The sequence below is a fragment of the Panthera leo genome, chromosome C1 (assembly GCF_018350215.1).
Source record: "Panthera leo isolate Ple1 chromosome C1, P.leo_Ple1_pat1.1, whole genome shotgun sequence".
Lineage (NCBI taxonomy): Eukaryota > Metazoa > Chordata > Mammalia > Carnivora > Felidae > Panthera > Panthera leo.
In genome coordinates, this window is record NC_056686.1 from 91248981 (window position 1) to 91267910 (window position 18930).

At 37.1% G+C, this 18930-nt stretch overlaps 1 protein-coding gene across 6 annotated transcripts in view; it reads right to left on the reverse strand.

Moving 5' to 3' along the window:
• Positions 1 to 18930, reverse strand: part of VAV3 (vav guanine nucleotide exchange factor 3) — a 468861-nt gene that overhangs the window by 12651 nt on the left and 437280 nt on the right. For all 6 annotated transcript variants that reach the window (XM_042953185.1, XM_042953183.1, XM_042953186.1 and 3 more), the window contains 3 exons: positions 16142 to 16258; positions 15494 to 15581; positions 9580 to 9709 (listed from right to left, as the gene is read on the reverse strand). In XM_042953185.1, the coding sequence (XP_042809119.1) occupies positions 9580 to 9709; positions 15494 to 15581; positions 16142 to 16258 (335 nt within the window). The remainder of the gene's footprint in view (positions 1 to 9579; positions 9710 to 15493; positions 15582 to 16141; positions 16259 to 18930) is intronic.

Consider the following 18930-nt stretch of genomic DNA (forward strand, 5'->3'; position numbering starts at 1 on the left):
TTATAGCAGACTGAACAGACTAAGACACTGGTCATGTGAATGGCCCCGTTAGGGGAGCTTCTGGAACAAGTGGCTGGTGTCAACCTCTTCTAATGTTGAGAAAACTCAGAACTGTTGAGCCAGCTTTCTGCTAAGCTACCAAAAGGAGGAAAAATGAGCCCCTTCTTATCTTCCTCATCTTCCTCCCATTCCCCAGTTAAAACAGTAAACCATCTCTAGCACTCCTGAGTACCATCGCCCTGTATATTATTTTTCCAGGGCACTGACCAACTTCTAATGTACTATATAATTTATTTTTACCTATTATCTGCCTTCCCCACTAGTGTGTAAGTTCCACAAAGGCAGAGACGTTTGTCTGTTTTTTTCACTCCCGTGTATCCCCAGCAATTTGAACAAGGCCCTCCCTGCAGTAAGCTCCCAATAAAGATCTGTTGAATGAATGAATGTGGGGATCTATGGCGGGGTTACTGGTGAGAAGAGATGAGGAAAGTTCTTGGATTCATCCAAATAGAAGTGTATCCTACGAGAAGGAAGGAGAAAGGGAAGAGGGAAATTAACAGAGAAGACTGAACTTTAAATAGAAAGGCAGCCTTGAATAGAGAAAAATCTGAACCAGCAAGTCAGTTAATATAGGAGGTTTTATGCTCAATTTTGACAAATTTGAGTGCATCCATAGCAGGCTGGCCAGGATGGTAACAGATTTGGCCACCAACAACTGAGAGTTCAAGCAAAGCCTGAGGATGATCTCTCAGGAATGTCATAAAAGGTACTTATTTGGGGGTGCCTGGGAGCTCAGTCAGTTGAGCATCTGAGTTCGGCTCAGGTCATGATCCTGCGGTTCTGTGAGTTTGAGCCCCACATCAGGCTCTGTGCTGACAGCTCAGAGCCCGGAACCTACTTTGGATTCCGTGTCTCTCTCTCTCTCTCTGACCCTCCCCAGCTTGCTCTCTCTCGCTCTCTCTCAAAAGTAAATAAACATTAAAAAATTTTTTTTAAAAAAAGTACTTGTTTGAAAAAACCTTGACCAGGGCTAATATGGCTGTTAAGTCTAAGGAGCCTCGATACCAAGTACCCCTCTGCACCCCCATCTATCGTTCAGACATTAAGCTAAATTTTATGTCACACTTAAGGGGTATATGTGATACAGTACGTGGTACAAACAGATGCTCATAAATACTGAACGCAGAAAGGAACGAATGAAAGGAAAACCTGGTCACTTCCGTACTTAATTTCTCACGCTATTGGGAAAGAAGAGAGTTACAGAATTAAGACCTGCTACCTTATGCAGATTTGGAATGGGATCGGTGGGTATCAAGAAAAGAGAGCTCTCAGCATTGTACCTCAAAGCTGGGAGCCTCATCCAAATTTTAGGAAGGAAAAGAAGGGATTCTTCTCAATTTAGATAAGCTGCTGCTTGTTTTTCAGGAAAAAGAGATGAGAAAGACTACAGGCTTTGATCAGAGCTGCCATGGGAGGGTACTCTAGTCAGGGGACAGCACGTACATTGAGACTAGTTTTTAATTTAGAATATAAGGTCTATGGGGAGGGACAGTATAAAAGATGAAAAATATTAAAACATAAGGACTACTTTTTGAGCTTTTAAACATTAAACAAGATGGCTTTCAATGAGGTTATCTGAATCTGTAGAATTTCTATCTGCAAGCTATATTTCTGGAGGGACCCTGGGCACTGGCTACTAATTTTTAAAGCTATCAGGTTTGGGATAAAGATGCCTTATAGTAGCTAGTAAAGCTCTCAAAGTAAGTAAATAAAAAAAAGAAGTCCAGCATGACCTGATAACGAAGATGTGCAACTATAGTTGATCAGTTTCCCAAGAACAGTAAATTCTGTGGACATCATAGACACGCTGAGGAAAAAGAATTTTAGAATGTCCGCCATTTGTTGTAGCTCCTTTAGCCCATAGAAGGGAGTGGATACTGGGAGAATATAGCTGAAGCCCAGGTAGTGGCAGTAAGAAATCCAAGTCCCAAGGAGAAGGGCTTTATAAATGCATTAAAACATGTCAAATGAGGCTAAGGTAGCATTTCACATTGGACAGCAATATTGGAAGTGGTGGCAGGAGTAGCAGGCACAGGAAGAGCTAAAGCATACAGCACTACCCACGTGCCAGACATTGTTCTAGGTACTTGACATATACCAACTCTTTTAAGGCTCATCAAATGGGCTTTAAACACTATGAGCCAGTATTGCATGATGAAGTAAACTAGGGAAACTGTCCCTTTCCTGTGTCATACAAGCAGCACTTGTGGGGTATCTGTTTGACAAAGGAAGCCTCTCATGACACTTCTTTTGGAGCTATTGCTTCACAGAATCACTGGAGACATTAATCTAATGTATGTAATAGGTGTTTGAAAAACACTGTATTCTATTAATCACAAAATTATTAAATATCAGAATTATTAGGTTCTCATTGTGTATCAAATATTTTATATGAAGGAAGTTTCAGACATAAGTCTTGGAAACTCTCATTGGCTAGAAGTGCGTTCTCTTAGGAAGACAGTGCATTTTACTGCAGGAATGTTACGATCCATTTAAAACACTTGATTGTATTAAGGTAATGGTTCCCTTCTAACCCCCATCTACTGACTGCCTGTCTACCCTAATAATATAAGTCCTCTTACCATGCTAACTTATAGACAACTGATAAATAATAAGTTATAAACAAACAAAATAAGGATGGAGAAATTTTAAATTGATACTATGAGATTGTAATGGGTTTGAATGGTTCCAAAAGACACGTCTACCTAGAACCTCTGAATATGATCTTATTTGTAAAATGGGTCTTTGTAGATATAAGCTAAGGATCTCCAGATGAGATCATCTCACATTCAAGTGGCCTCTAAATGCATTAGGGTGGGCTGTGAACGCAATGACAAGTATCTTTATAAGATACAAGAAAAGGACAGGACACACAGAGGAGAAGGTAATGTGAAGACAAGGCAGAGATTGGAATCACGTCTCTATAAGCCACGGGATGCCAGAGATTCCCAGTGGTCACCTGGAAACTATAAAAAAAAAAAAATACATAGAATGGATTCTACTTCAGAGCCTTTAGTAGAAACCAATCCTGCCAACACTTTGGTTTAAAATTTCTGGTCTCCAGGACTGTGACAGAGTAAATTTCTGTTTTTCTAAGCCACCCAGTTTATAGTAATTTTTATGGCAGCCCAAGGAAACTATTATAATAGGATTAAAACAAACATTTACATTATCAGAATAAAATTGAATCAAACCCAAATGCCAAGTGATCAGAGAAAGGGAGGACAAAAGACGGAGCATAAGATAAGGAGATCAGAAAATAAGGGTAGGTGAAAATGGGTATGTTGAATTACAAGCACAAGAAGGTAAAAACTATAAATTAAGTGGATGTTTGAGGAGTTTGTATGTAAGAGGTAATAAATATTGTCCACTGTTACACTGTGATTAAACTAATAAATGGTAACTAAGGCATTGTCAGGATGTTTCAGGAATTATCAGAAATACAAAAGCTATATTATGCATACTGAGTTAAATAAATATGAGTGATGCAAATTGTTTAAGTTTCTAACACAGTGTCTAAAATGAAGCTCATGTGCCTTGTCAGATGGTTAGTTGAATAATGGGGACACACGTGTGGAAGGAAAGAGACCACACCAGGGCAAAGCCACGCAGGCTCTGGCTCTGACTTTGTCCTGCAAGGTCATTTGTATGGTCCCAGTGACCAAAGATTTTGTTGACTTCTGAGGGACTGCTATAGTATTTGTCCCCAAAAGGAACATACTGATGTATATTTTATTTTCAAACTGACCTATTTACCCATGATTTTTCAAATATCAACTACACATAGTGCTTTAATACTTGCTGTTGTCTCCCATGGACCTTATTGTCTGACTTCATTTATTTAGTCCTCTCTGAACACATGTTTCATGAAAGGCACTGTGCAAAGTGCAATTTGAGAATGAGGAGCAAAGAAGTCTGGTTCCTAAGGCTTGCGGGAACATAACACCAGAATAAATCATTTAACCTATATAAAAATAATACTATATTCTATGTAAACTATGAAATGAAGGTGTTAATGATTCATAAAGCTCTATCTTCAACCCAGACCACTCCTTCTGGTGCCAACTGCCTACTGAACCATCGAGTATGCACAGGTAACTAAAACTTCGTGCAAAACTGAATGTTTTACCTTCTTCTCTATTCCTCTTATGTCTCTTCTGTTTCCTGGTCAGTCAGTGGCTTCACCATTTGCCAGTCGTCCAAGGCAAGTACTTGTGTTTCATGCTTGTACTACTGCTACCTCAATTCTCTTATCCAATCAATTCAACCTCCAGAAGATACCCAAATCTACCATAGTTCTGTTCCACTTTGAACTCAGTCCAAACGAGCCTCATTCCTCTCTTAGATATCTGCAATAACTTCCTAACTCACCTCTGTTCTGTCCATGCTCCCTTCCAAGCCACTCTCATGGAGTAGATAGTGGTCTTTTAAAACAATGTAAACCAGTTCATATCATTTTTTGTTTATAAAGCTCAATACATTCCCGTTGTAGATATCAAGAATGCACCTGCTATGCTCCAAACATGTTGGCCTTCCAATTCCTTAAACATGCTACATTATTTCCTGATTAAGGGCCTTCACACAAGCTACCTCTCTACTGTGGAGTTTTCCTACTCTCCGCTACCTCACACCCTTTACACAGATCCTTTACATTTCACCTAGATGTGACTTTTTCTAAATGTCCTTCCCGGACACTGCAGGTTAAGTAGGCCCTCTTATCATACACTTTCATCTGTGCTTCTGCCTCACAAGACTTGTCAAAATTTCTGATGATTTTGTGAAGTTGTCTTCTGCTTGTCCCTGTCCACCAAACTGTCCATCTTATTTACTATTGTAACTCCAGCATGTGGCACAGGGCCTGGCACATGGTAAGTGCTATGTAAATATTTATTCAATAAAACAATAAACGAATAAGCAAATACAGTAAGGTCATATGTAAGGAACAGATGGTTTCAAATATGACCTACTTAGTATTCTACATACCCCCAAATCCGTGTCCCAAGCTCCCCTTGCACCTAGAGCGGGGGGAAAAAGCAGAATGCTGCTGCCATTTTCTCTCAATCTTGTTACAGCTAATGGGACGATCTCTCCATTTAAAAATTTTAATGCTGAAATTATTCATCCTTACAGTAGCAAGAATAATATGAAGAATTCCCATATACTTTTCACTCAAACTCCTCAAATGCTAACATTTTACCGTGATTGTTTTATCAATCTCTATTATTATTCCTGAACCATTTTAGAATACACTGAAGACATAATGCCCTTTACCTCTAAATACTTCAGTGTGTATTTTCTAAAGCCAAAGACATTTGCTTCTCATATATAATCACGGTACAATTATCAGCAAAAACCTAACACTATTACTTAATCTAGAAACTTGAAAATTTGTTAACTGTCCTATGCATGTCCTTACAGCAAAAATAAATAAGTAAATAAAAATTATTTTTCAGGCACAGGATTTAATCCAATACATGCTGTGTGTACTCGTCTCTTCAGTCTCCTTACTTAAACTGAAACAACTCCTCAGTCTTTGTCTTTTAGGGCGTTAACAGTTTTGAAGCATACAGGGCAATTATTTTGTAGACTGTCCTTCAAATTGGGTTTGTCTGATGTTTCCTCACAATTAGCTTCAACATATGCCTTGTGAGGGCAGGAATACTACCAAAGTGATACTGTATATTTCTTAGAACATCACATTATGAGGTACAAGTGATCTACTTCTTCTAGATCAAGTAGATGTTAACATTGATCACTTGATTAAGGTGCTTCTATTTTTCCCTTTGTTACTAACAAGTTCTTGTGAAAAGATACTTTGAGATTATGTGAATATAGGAATAACCAATTTTTTTAAAATTAGCCAGCTCTTCTCTATGGTCCAACTAATTCTCCCTAAATAAGAACTTGGGGAAATGTTTAACATCTCCTATGGGTCATGAAATAGCTAATCATGCAACTTCTCCTAATGTAATGGTCTATCAACATTCTACCTTGCCTCCTTCCCTCATGCATACAAAGAAAGAAATCTAGGATGCTATTTCTTAAAGCACATAATAAAATATCTAATCTCATTCATCATTCATCAGATGAGAAAGCTGAATTCCAGACAGGCTAAGTGACTTGCCTAAGGTCAGACAGCTACTCAGTAGCAGACCTGAAAATAATTAAGTGCTCATTGTAGAGCATGAAAGGCAAAAGTCAGTTCAGTGCCCTTCAAATACATAAGCCTTACAGATATACTGGATGTGTTCTAAGCCAGATTTTCTGTGCCAGTTTTTGGCAAGTAAGATCCACAGGACAGAGCAGAACATCTTCCATGGAGTCACTGCAATTTCTAGGGAAGCACAACAGCTCACTGCTATGCCCGAGTTCTCTGTGTTTTCTTTCTTCGTCACTTTCTTTTCTCTTGGCCACATTCATAAGTCATTTCAAAGGCAAAAATAAAGTCTCAGAGCCCTGGGAGAGAGCATTGCCTACAATGGGATCCTCACCTAGAAATGTTGTATGCTTCTTGCCCAATTTGGACTCCTGTTTAATTCTGACCAGTATCTTTTTGTATGTTATTCTGCATTTGCGTGAGGTAGTTCTGCTGTCATCTTATCATGTTTTACAAACTTGAAAAATAGTTGGTGATTTACCCAAGAATATTTTAACCTGGACTTGTACGGAAGCAAGCAGCCTCTTCTACAATGCCCTGGAACTTTCTTTTCCAAGGTGACTGTACTATTTCAGGAAAAAAAAAAAAAAAAAAAGCAGGTTGCAGGAGTTGGAACTCTAATCTCAACCTCTACCCAGAACATAGGGTGGACCTAGGCATTAGCTTGCCTGCTCTGCTTCCTCCAAAATCTTTTAGAGGTAATGAAGAGGTCAGGGCACTGTCCAATCCAGTATCCCAAGGCAATACTTCCTGGTAAAAATTATTTCTAGATAATATGTAGCAGCATAGCCAAAGCTATGAACAGAGGTGAGGACTATAAAGACAACGTGCAAAATCTTTAGGTGGTGTTCTTCCTTCCCTCTTCTGAGAAGTAGGGTATGCAGAAAAATAGAAGCAGTGTTTTAATGAAGGGTTAACTCTCAACCAGGATCTGGTATATAATAGGCAAGGTATACTTGAATATCATAAAAGCAAAGATGTGAATTTCTATGAATTATAATTAGTAACTCAACTCAGAAATGTAGGAAAATGTTTGCTGTGTGAGGAGTTACTAGTAGTGATGGTGGTGTTAGTAGTCATAGAATCAGTTGTAGTGGATATTTATTGAGTTTTTACCATGTACCAGCACTATGCTAAATGCTTTACAACTCCTCATTTAACTCTCAGAACCATCTTAGTATTCTTCCTGTTTTATACAAAAGTGAGCATAAAGTAAATAAAACACAGGGAGAGTATCATAAATTTGATCTAAGATTATAACCATGCTGCACGGTAATGACCGAATAATCTTGGAGTCCAGACCACTGTACCCTTATTTCTGACTGACATACTAACTTACTCCCTCCTTTCTTTCTGGTAAGTTTGTAAATGAGATATTCCCTGACCACCCTATATAAAAACAGCAAACTCCCATATTCCACACTTGGCTGAGTGTCCCCATTAAAACAGAAGCTCCACAAGGGCAGAGACTTGTCTTCTCAACTGCTGTATCCCAGTACCTAGAACAGTGCCTTGTCTGGGTCAGGTATTTAATGTCTGTCTGTTGAAGGAATGAATAAATGGCTAACTGATAAACAAAACCAAACCCTGACAAAGATTAATTTTAAATGAAGATCTGCTTTTACTTCCTGACCTTCTTGTGCAGGTCTCTGTGTGACCTGCCCGAGTCTTTTAAAAATACCAGGCTTGGAGTATTTGAACACATAGCTCTATTTGTTGAAAAATTTCCTGTAGCTCTCATTGATGTTCAAAATCGTTCTGTTGGCTATTCTCTTTTTGTTTAAAAAAGAAAAAAAAGGCAAAATGTCTATAACTTCATTCCTAGTAGCTAAATAAGTCTGAGCATTAAATACTTTGTTGAACCCTAGAGACAAATTTTAGATTAGGCAACTCCGCTCATTGCTGGACAACATCCTCTGAACACCTACACGTGCCGAGCACAGAGAAAGTGCTGGGAGGAACCATGCAGGGCAATACGCGGGCTAATGACCTTCCACTAAGATGGGACATCTGCTCTCCCTGACTGCCAACCTCTCCCACCTTGGCTTTCTAGAACTAAGGGAACTCAAACAGGATTTTTAGTATAATTGACCTCCTTGGCAACATTTGTTATCTCCTGCTGCTAGCAAGGCAAAGTAAAGGACTAGTAGGAAATTATACTTTTCACGTAGGGAAAAATATCATTAACTTTGGTAGTCTTAAGAAATTTGTAGGAAAACACTAGACCAAAATACAGAAAGGTAACTTTGAATAGGTGTTTAAAGTTTCAAGATAAACTGTGCTCTATTTTTATTACACAAGCTTGGATCATTTATTACCAATCCTTGTGAAGAGAACAACTATTCAGTTATTCAAATAAAAAAATCTGTTAGTTGATGTGACAAATTACTTGTATATTTACTTATATACAAGTGTATGAGATTTTACTGATGTTGTTAGAGTCCTGTGAGTGTTACCTGTTTGCCTTTCAGTTTCTGCTTTCGGGGCGGTGGGGCAGGTGTTGCGGTGGTGGGGGGGAGAGCTAAAGTTATATTGCACGACGTAAATTCTTTTTTCCAATGCCTCTAGATATTCCTGTTTTGCTTAGGCTAAAGATTCTAAGAGTAATAAAATTGTATCCATTTCTCCTCCAAAAGGATTTTACTTAGAAAAATAATAATATAAGGGAAGAAAATCACACTTCCTTCATAGAGTTTTTCATCACAATGTTCTCTTTACATGCTGCATCTATCTCCAGGAAGATTATGTGACATTAAATGAGGATGAGAAAACAGTTTTGACTTGAACTCACACTCCAACGATAACATGCTAATCTTTTATGATTAGCTGTGGCATAGAGTTCATGCTGCAAGAAAGTGGCTCAGTTATACTTGTAAATACTGGCATCAGAGGAAACATGCTTTAGCCATTTCAAAATTCTGAAAGTAATCACTGAAAGGGAACCATAAACATATTTGGGATACCAGGTGAGAAGGGAGAGCTGCACACCAGCCTTGCTTAAATACTGTTAAACAGCATTATGACCACAAACATGTATGAGTTAAAAAATTTGGCTAATATAAATATCACCGAAAAGCATGAAACTTACATATTAACATACCCTTTACATTTCTAAACACAAATGTGACTTTTAATTTGGCACAAAAAGCTATGTCTAGACATGTTCATACACCTGTTGGTTCATCTGATTTTGCTTAGCTCCAAAAAACCAACAAAAACAAAACGAAACAAAAACAAACTCTGGCTAAATACATCAGTGTATTAACTGGCTATATTTCAAAATTTGTAATAAAGATGTTTAATGTTACTGTGCCTCCAATCCTTATGTGACAGCAAATTGTATTCTTAATGGCAGTACTCACAGCTGTGGCCTGCTCTATTACCCCTCTGTCCAGCTGAATGTTCTGGCTCCTTGTATGGAAACTGTAGGGTCGTATCCAAGGTTCTAAAACCTTCTTTAAGAGAATGATGCTTGTAGTACTCCACAAGTTCCTTTAGGATAAAAGATTTGAAGATTATTTTTGATAAGGATAGTTTTGATTTCAAACACCTGAACATGAACACATAATTATATACAACATAAGGATGATTGAGTTAATGCCAAATTTTCAGTAAGTATATGGAAGGGTAAGCAAATGATAATCTCTCCCTGCTTTCTGGATGTACATGACATCTAACAAGTAACTGTCCTTGTAACTCAGGCCACTGATAATATGAGTTACCTCTTATTGTTGTTCATGGATAGAGAACATCCTGTTAGTCTTCAGTCAGATGTGGTAAATGAAAAGAAATCATACTAACCTTTAATTTCAGAACAGTAATTATTGTTCTTATTTACATAATACTTGTTTTTCTAAACAAAAATGAAGAGACAGCTGTTTGCTGAATATATAGCAATTTCTACTTTCCTGCATTTCTTTCAACGTAGCAGGAAAACAAACTTTGATTCTAAATGTTCTTTTCCCATGGTAAACTCAAGTTCATAAACCACAAATGCTACTTGACATTATTTCTGGCTTACAATGAAGTGTTAGTGCCCTTCCATAGCTCTGCATATCAGCTGCTACTTACAGAGGTCAATGATGTAGTACTTTCCATTTTCCCTTATACCTAATTTTCCTTAAATGCACCCAAGCCTAATATAATAACCATCCACCATGTCCCATGCTAAAATTTCAGGAAATTTCTAAAACGTCAGTTTCATAGACTCTGCACAAATCTGAATCTCTCTACTTTAATCAGAAAATGAATAATAATTCATAATGAAAAAATAAATATTACTAGGTAATACTGTAGGTATTATAATGTTTCTTAGAAATACCTGACATGAAAAGCAAAATCACTTTTAACCTTATTATTCATTACTTCTATTACTGTTTAGAACAAATAGGGTAAAAGTAACTCATTTCCTCTAAAACCCATACTGTCATCAACTCAGTACCTCCATTCAGTGGTGATGTTCAAAGTTTCCAAAACAAATCAACGGAGCCAAAAATCACTCAAAAGAAGTAAAAAAGAATCATCAATGATTTATATCATTTATGATTTACATTATTTTTTACTAAACTCAGATAAGTTGTGTAATGAATTGTGAGGGGAGTTCCAGAGGTCACAAAGATTATGAAGGTAAAGCTGCTGCCCTCTAGGACTGTTCACTGTTGAAGGAAAGTTAGGGGTTATGGGCACCCAAAGGCAAGAGAGAGAATTTCCTTTTGTGAGCCCAGGGGAGAGGTTGAGGGAACAGTTCATGATAGAAGTAGCCTGGCTTAAACTGAAGAACAGGCAAAATTTCAGAAGCCAGGAAGGAGGGAAAGATTATTTTAAGTAGAGTAGTCAGGCTGGAAACAGACATAAAGGTGACTGAGTAAAGGCCACATTCATAAACCAAAAGCAACAGGGTTCAGCTGAAGCACTGGATAAAGCAAATGAAGATTCTTCAACTCCCACATCTGTAAAATGGGGATAATAAGCCATTTCACAGACTATAGTAAAGAATGTAGAAAGTGCCTGGTACATGTGAATAATCGTAACAGCTCCCACGAGCCCATGTGCCAAGCTTCTCACAATCTGCACACAGTTAACAAGAGCAAGGCTGAGTCCTCATTGATACTCAAATCTCAGGGAAGTTACCAACTTGGGCAAGGTTGCCCAGCTGATGTCTGTCTCCAAAGCTTGTGCTCTTAACTACATCATACTATTAGCAAGTAGTGCCTGGCAAATGTTAATATACAAAAATGGAGGCAAAAGGGAAGGAGCATTTGCCAAGTGTCCATGATGTACAAAGAACTTAGTTTTCTGAGATATAAGATGCTAGGGTTTTATGCACTTTATCACTATTTATAGATATATGGAAATCTATTCATCTATCTACATATGTTTCTTCTTTCTTTTTTGAGCCCAAATTATGGGGTCCTTGATGAAGCGAAGGCATCTGGAATCTGACTTAAAAAGAGAAAGAATCAAAATACCAGACAGAAGTTTATATCCTCAATGTGGCTTCAATAGTCAGAAAATGGCCTTCTTTATAATGTTTTTAAAAAATAAAAGGCAAAATTTTGTAAGGTCTCTGCAAGAACTGTACATATATATTGTGTTGCTGATGCAAATGACATCAAAGCAGTGTTCTCTTAGTCTTATTATTTAAATTGAGGAAAATGTGTTTTTTCTTTAACAAAAATATTAAAATAAACCTGAAAGTAACTCTAAGCCAATAAGATGAATTTCAATGTAATTTTGTTATAAATACTATGAATTTTATGCATTATATTATGGATTAGGATGAATTAAAGCTTATGTGAAGTTGGCTAGAAACCACGGAATTATCACGCTGAAAAGGACTTGGTCATCATTTCATACCTAACCATCTTCAAATTTTATGGAAGGAAGAAAAAAATGACTTTTCCAAGGCCTAAGGGTCATGCGGCTTGGTAAGCTACAGATACTCCTTTATCACTTCACTAAGCATGGAAGAGATTTTAGCTCCATTTTTACAGTCTTATGAGGGTAAATCTTCCTACATGTTTCTAACTGGGTAGAATTAAATTGTGCCACCATGGGTCTTTTCCAATTTATGCCTTTATGCTTTCTGTATTTTAGTCTAATCCACCCTTGCTTTAGCAGTCATTGACCTTCAGGTACTACAAGTAAATAAGAAGACTCTAAACAAAAGAAATCGCTAAGCTTTCCTTATCTCGCACTGACACAGCAGTGTCAACAATTCAAGCCTCTCTGAAAAATAATGAGTGAGAGAGCCCATCATTCCAATTACCAAGGAAACAGGCAATGGAGCTGATTTATAAACAGCATTTGGACATGGATTGCCTGGCATACATGAAAATTAGAACAAAATTAATGCCTTGTAATCTGGATATAGAAATTCATTTAGAATTTGAATTTAATGACTAAGAAAAACAAAGATTTTGATTAGCCAAGCTATTGAAACCCAAGGGGAAAGCTTCGGTCACAACCACCTAAGGTCAATCTTTTCTTTAAGAAACTGGTTAATTTAAAACAAGTTCTGGAGTCTGCTTGCATTTCACATCCTTTCCAAATTAAAATTTAATTCCAGGCCCTAGTAAGTTTCACAGGTAGAAGAATATAACTTTACCACCCATAATGGGAGGATACTGAACTATTCTCAAGAAGCAACTCAAACGCACAGACCATTATGTACTTTTAATGGAAACTGTATTGTGTGACACCAACATGACAAAAGATCATTCCTTGAAGTTGTATGGGCCTGATTTAGAGAAGCCTCTATATTGCTGGAGTGAAACCAAAGGTGCCTATTAATTCTCTCTCTCCTTGTAAAGGGGCTGCTTACTAAAAGCGGAGCCATTCCTGCTGATCAAGTATCCATGTGGCGTTTCTGAGTTGAGGTTTAAAGGACAGCAACTACTGTGAGGTTCTTGCTACAGATGGATTTGCGAATCTGAAAGCTGCTTTAGAACAGTGGAGTCATTTTGAATTCTACAACAACGTAATGATTTCACAAGGTAAGGTCTCCATATAAGTTTGTTCAGCAAATGAACAGAAACTAAGGCGAGGGGCGGCTCCAGACTAGTTCCACTGTTTAGCAGTTTTTACAGTTATTTGCTAAACCTGACAAAGGGTTTGCCCAAGACAGAGTTTTCAGCTCCTTATCTTTCTTTTTACAATTATATCCCTTTGCTAATAGTTTTTAGTTTTGTTGGAGCTATGCTATTAATTGACTTCCCTTCCTTTAACCACTGTGCTATATGCTTCCTTACAGAAGGTGCATTCCTCTGGATATGGAGGAAAAGAAAAACTATGTATGTGTCTCTAGCAATGGCATTTCTGATATTTTATACCTACCATATAAGGCAGAGTTTGCTTTAGCTCTGTGACAGTACTCTCAATTCCCTTTCCAGAACATCACTGCAGAAACTTTCACTACTCTCTGGTGTACATTATTTGAATTCTGAGGCTCTGTTGCTTATACTAGAATCACAGCTTTGTATGTAGATAGGAACTCGAGGACCTATGTCTGCTAATCCAGGTCATGAAGTATTTACTGGCTTTTTACTTCGAACCTTAGCTGCTAATGAACTTTCTTGAGCTGAACCCAGGGACACAAAGCTGAATTGATTGGCCCTTTCCAGTGACTATTCCTTTCATCCTCTTTGCTTGTCTCCTTGGATGGGAGTTCCTTTTGTTTCTTTCAAAGTCGGCGAAGCTGGTATTCATCTTTGGCCCTACAGCATTTTTTTTTTTTTTAAGTCTCACGTATTAACTATAATACCGTGGAGCAGCCTCATTATCATCCATGGAAGTTCTGCAGGTGAAGACTCAAGCCAGTATGTCTCGCAGCGATGTGGAGACCCCCTGTGCATGCTTTCATCATGTCTCAGCTGGGGCTGCCATTCATTATTTGTGCACCCACTTGCCACCTCCCTCCTAAGGTTTTCATTTTAGGAAAAACCTCCTCAGGTCCAGTTCTCTCTGTGCTCAGCCTGCCTGTTCCAACAGAACGTAAGTCAGTTCCAGCAGGGAGGATGCCTGCATCTTGGCTACTAATTTGACAGGGCTCACATTTTCCAGGACATAATCTTGATGCCGATCCTTAACTTGTGAATTGGAAATGTGATATTTATGTCCAGAGAGGTTTTCTGACTTTTCTTTCAACTCAAGACACTTCCATTTCTTTAAAACATGAATCCCTGTATCCCCGTCTCGAAGCAGTTCTAAATTTTTAGATAAGGCTTTCAAGCTGGCCTGTTTTGTAAGACTCTCTTACGTTCAGTCTTTAACTTTAATGTTTAACATCTGCAAAGTGCTTTGAGATGTTTTCCGGAGGATGCAGAATGTATCATTTGATTGATGGTTCAATCAATGAGTGGTCCTTCCCAAAGTTACTCAAAGTACTTACAAGTACGTTTACAAATGCATCCTGTATCTCATGTCCAAATTCTTCATTATCTCAAGAAACTCTCAAACTTGAGAAACAGACTTGAGACCACTTTTAAGGAACTTTGAACTTTTTCTTTACTGTCAGCAATGCCTATATTGTGCCATATACACACTGTCTTTATGACATACATAATATTATGCGCTAATAAAATTACTAAGTTGTACTTTTTTAAATCGTAAGACTAAAGTAATCTTTGTTCATTTGAAGCAACTTGGTAATTTCAATTTAAATATATAATGCCTATGATATGACAACTGTTGTTTGGTAAAAATGTTACCCTGTTAATATTTAATTTTCCAAGGTAATGAAGCAGAACTATGGCTCAGATGATTTAAAATAGCAGAAACTACAAAAAAGCTTTTCCATTTGACATTATATTGCGTTTTGCATGAAATGAACCTGTGAGAGGTATTTCACCAATTACAATTTTTTGGTTATTATTAAAAATACCTTCCTTTGCCCGAATGAAGAGATAGAGGCAGAGAAAGGAAGAGGAGAAAAGATGCGTATGTGAAGATCTGCTCTGTCAGTCAAACACAGGGCAAAACACAAATAACTGAAAGTGGAGTCAATTTGTCTGATGCTCTAAGAATCATAAATAGTGTGGAACTCTGAAATATTATCTAAAACCTGCAAACTTAATTTACAGTGAAAAATGAGTGGGGCAATATACAACTTAATTGGAATTCTTAAAATTAGAATTTTCAGGATTCTGTTGCAAAATTACAGAATTCTCTTTAAACAACTTTAAACATAAGATTTCTAAGAAATGATAGAATTAAACTGACCTTTCTAATTAGAGCAAAATAAGGACTACAGATTGAAAAGAACTAATCAATGCTTACCATTAAACTTTTAAATTTTCTATTTTCTGCAATGTGAAAAAAGCCATCTCTTGTTAAAATCTTGATGTGCTTTGCTTCATTATTGTACCTGTGGGCAACGAATAACGTATGAATATAAATGTGTTTTTAATCAGTAGAAATCAATAATTACCAGAGGGCATGCCCCAATAAAATTATAGGAATTAATTCTGAAGACAAAATATATACCTATGCCAATACACTGGTGACAGCTAATTAACAAAATATATTTACTAGATTGTTTGAAGATACAACCAATATTTGAAGTGTGGGGGGGTGTTAGATTTGACCAACCATTATGCCCAATTTATTAATTTCGAGAATATAGAAAAACAAAATAAAACAAAATCTAGTAATATCTATTTTTAGAATTTATAAGAAACAGACACATATCAAATCACCAAAATACAATGTTATGAAAGAAATCTAATATGCCAATTAGCAGTCTATAACACTTAATACTGTTTTTCTAACAGATATTTTCAAGTATTAATGAACTGTCTGGATGGATACATTATTTCAGCTGCAATTAGAACCTTGGTTTTTAACTTTAGTGTTATACATGTCAGATGGTCTATGCAATTATGAAAACAGGAAATCTATTTCTGTAAAAGGACTTGTCCTACTTACTTAATGCTAATTGCATATTCTCCTGACTCTTTGGTCCTGTGCCTCACAAGGTAAGTACTATTTACCCTATTAATAAGTTCAGTCTCTGCCTGCAATCTTTCCATTGCTCCAGCATACCTGAAAGAAAGAATGACACAGAAAAGTTGGGTAACGTACCTGGAACAGACAGAAGCTAAAAATAGGTATCTGTCGGGATTTTCATTTAGTGGCAGATCTGAGTTGTTTTTAACTTTACTTCTATACTAATTACATTGCTTCAAAAATAATGCAGAAAAAAAAGTCCTTTAATAAGAGAAAAACAAATGGTCTACAAAGTTAACCACGGTGAAGTGAATAGTGCCTAACACATGGTAAGCACCCAGTTAGTAAATAATTATCAAATAATAAATGGGACAAGAAAGGAGTGAGTAGGTATTGAGTTAGAGATTTATAGGTGGTTTAAGAACAAGAAGGAAAAAGACTCGTAGGGAGAGACTATCATGCATAGGACATACACACATGCACACACGTGTACGCACTTACACACACACACACACACACACACACATGCACACCCAGGACCCTCTGAACTTTCACCTTTTCTATGTATAGTATGAAATGAAACCTACTTTGGCATCCTTTTAAGAAAATTCCAGTACAATTTATTTAAAAAATTTTTAAATGTTTATTTATAATTAAGAAACAGAACATGAGCAGGGGAGGGGCAGAGAGAGGAGGAGACACAGAATCCAAAGCAGGCTCCCAGCTCTGACCTGCCAGCACAGTGCCGGATGCGGGGCTTGAACTCACAAACTATGAGATCATGACCTGAGCCGAAGTTGGACACTTAACCGACTGAGCCACCCAGGTGCCCCAGTAACAATTTATTTTTAAACAATTATTTTGGGGGATATAAGATTAATGCTTATGGTCCACAGTTTGGATAACCAATTTTCTTAAGAACTTAGTTGTAAGTAAAATTTAATTTAAACCCCCCCCCCCTTTTTTTTTTTGAGAGAAAGAGTGTGTGTGCAGGCACATGAGCAGGGGAGGAGCAGAGAGAGAATCTTGAGCAGGCTCCACGCCCAGCATGGAGCCCTCCATGGGGCTTGATCTCAAAACCATGAGATCATGACCTGAGCCAAAATCGAGAGTCAGACACTCAAGTGAATGAGCCACCCAGGCACCCCTAAAATTTAATTTTAAAAGATAGTTATTTTCAATACCAGAATTTAATTCTTCCTAAACTATCTTCATCTTAAACATACCAAAATTCCATAACAGTAACAGTTATAGTCAAAGGCCCAAATTCAATGTTAAAATACTCTTTAGTGACCCTTTCACATCAAATATAGGTTTTACATATTTGCACAATATAGAGATTTTGGACAATAAAAGTCAAAAGGAAAAATTTTATGTTTCCACTGGCTCTCTTTCAAAACTTCATGAGTTAATATTCCAGAAAATTCTCTCATTCACTTACAGACTCGGATAACTTGGTATAAACACCTGCCTTTAACTTACACTAAGTGTTTACTTAAAACACAAAAGTTTGTTGATGGAGGATATGTGAGATTTTCACCAAGTACAGAAGCAGAGCTGAGGGCATTTTATGCAGATGGTACCTTGGGTTAAGAGCAGTTATGATAACCCATGAACTACGAGTACCTGGTATGATCTGGTCACTCTTCAATCTTATCTCTCACAACCCCCTTCTTCACTAGTCTCTAGCCTTCTTTCAGGTCCAGAAATTCACCAACCGCTTTTTGATCTTAAGAATCTTCTCAGAGACTGTATTCTTGCCTGGAAAACTCACTCCACACACATTCCTTCTTATCATATAAGCTCAGAGTGAGGTCTTCTCTGACCATCCCATCTGAAGAATGTTGTCCTGCATCTCACATATTCCACTCCATGATTATTATTACACTATCCTAATTTCTTTCATAGCACTTACCATAATTAGTATATAGTATATGCATTACTATCAAAGTAACACAGAAACATAGTTTTAAAAATGCAATCTGTACAATAATGAAAAAACAGCATTACCCCATCTTAGCAGCTTTCTATCCCAAGTTCCATTTCAAAAGCATTTTATCTATTTTTTATTTGTGCTTGCATATTTCTAAATAATATCAAACTACAATTTCTTAAATTATCAATTTTTAAGTGTCAGGAATGAAACTCCTTTCTCTTCCTTTCAGGCTAATTCTGTCAGTGTTGTTCCTCACTCTTCCTTTTGTAACCTCTACAAAGCCAAGCCATCATCTGGCTCAGTTCTGTCATGTTTGCATAGTCAAAGAACACTTGACTCCAAAAAATAATTCAAGTTTTTGTTGGCTCAAGCTTTGTCTTACAAATTCTTTTCAAATTCTCCAAGAGAATGATAAACTCCTCAATGATACACTTCTCAACACCATATACTGAACCTGTCCATTTGTTATCATATGGAGACATTCATTTCTTCTGAGCCCTCCACCCTCTTGTTCTAATCCATATTACTTGTTCTCTAAACCTGCTCAATTATTATAGTACCGGGACATCCCTTTGCTCTCATTTCCTGGATTCCGTATTTCCCTCTTTTTGGTTTATTAGCCCATCCTTCAGCTTCCTATAAATGGATACATGGGTTGTAATAATACTCAGAAAGCCTCACATCTAGAAAAACATTTTTATTTTACTTAATACAGAATTTGCCTGGGTATAGAATTCTAGGTGAGAAATTACTTTGCTTCTCAAATTTTGAGGCATTGTCCTATTGTCTTCTAACTTGGAATTCATTGCCATTCTATGTGATCTGATCTCTT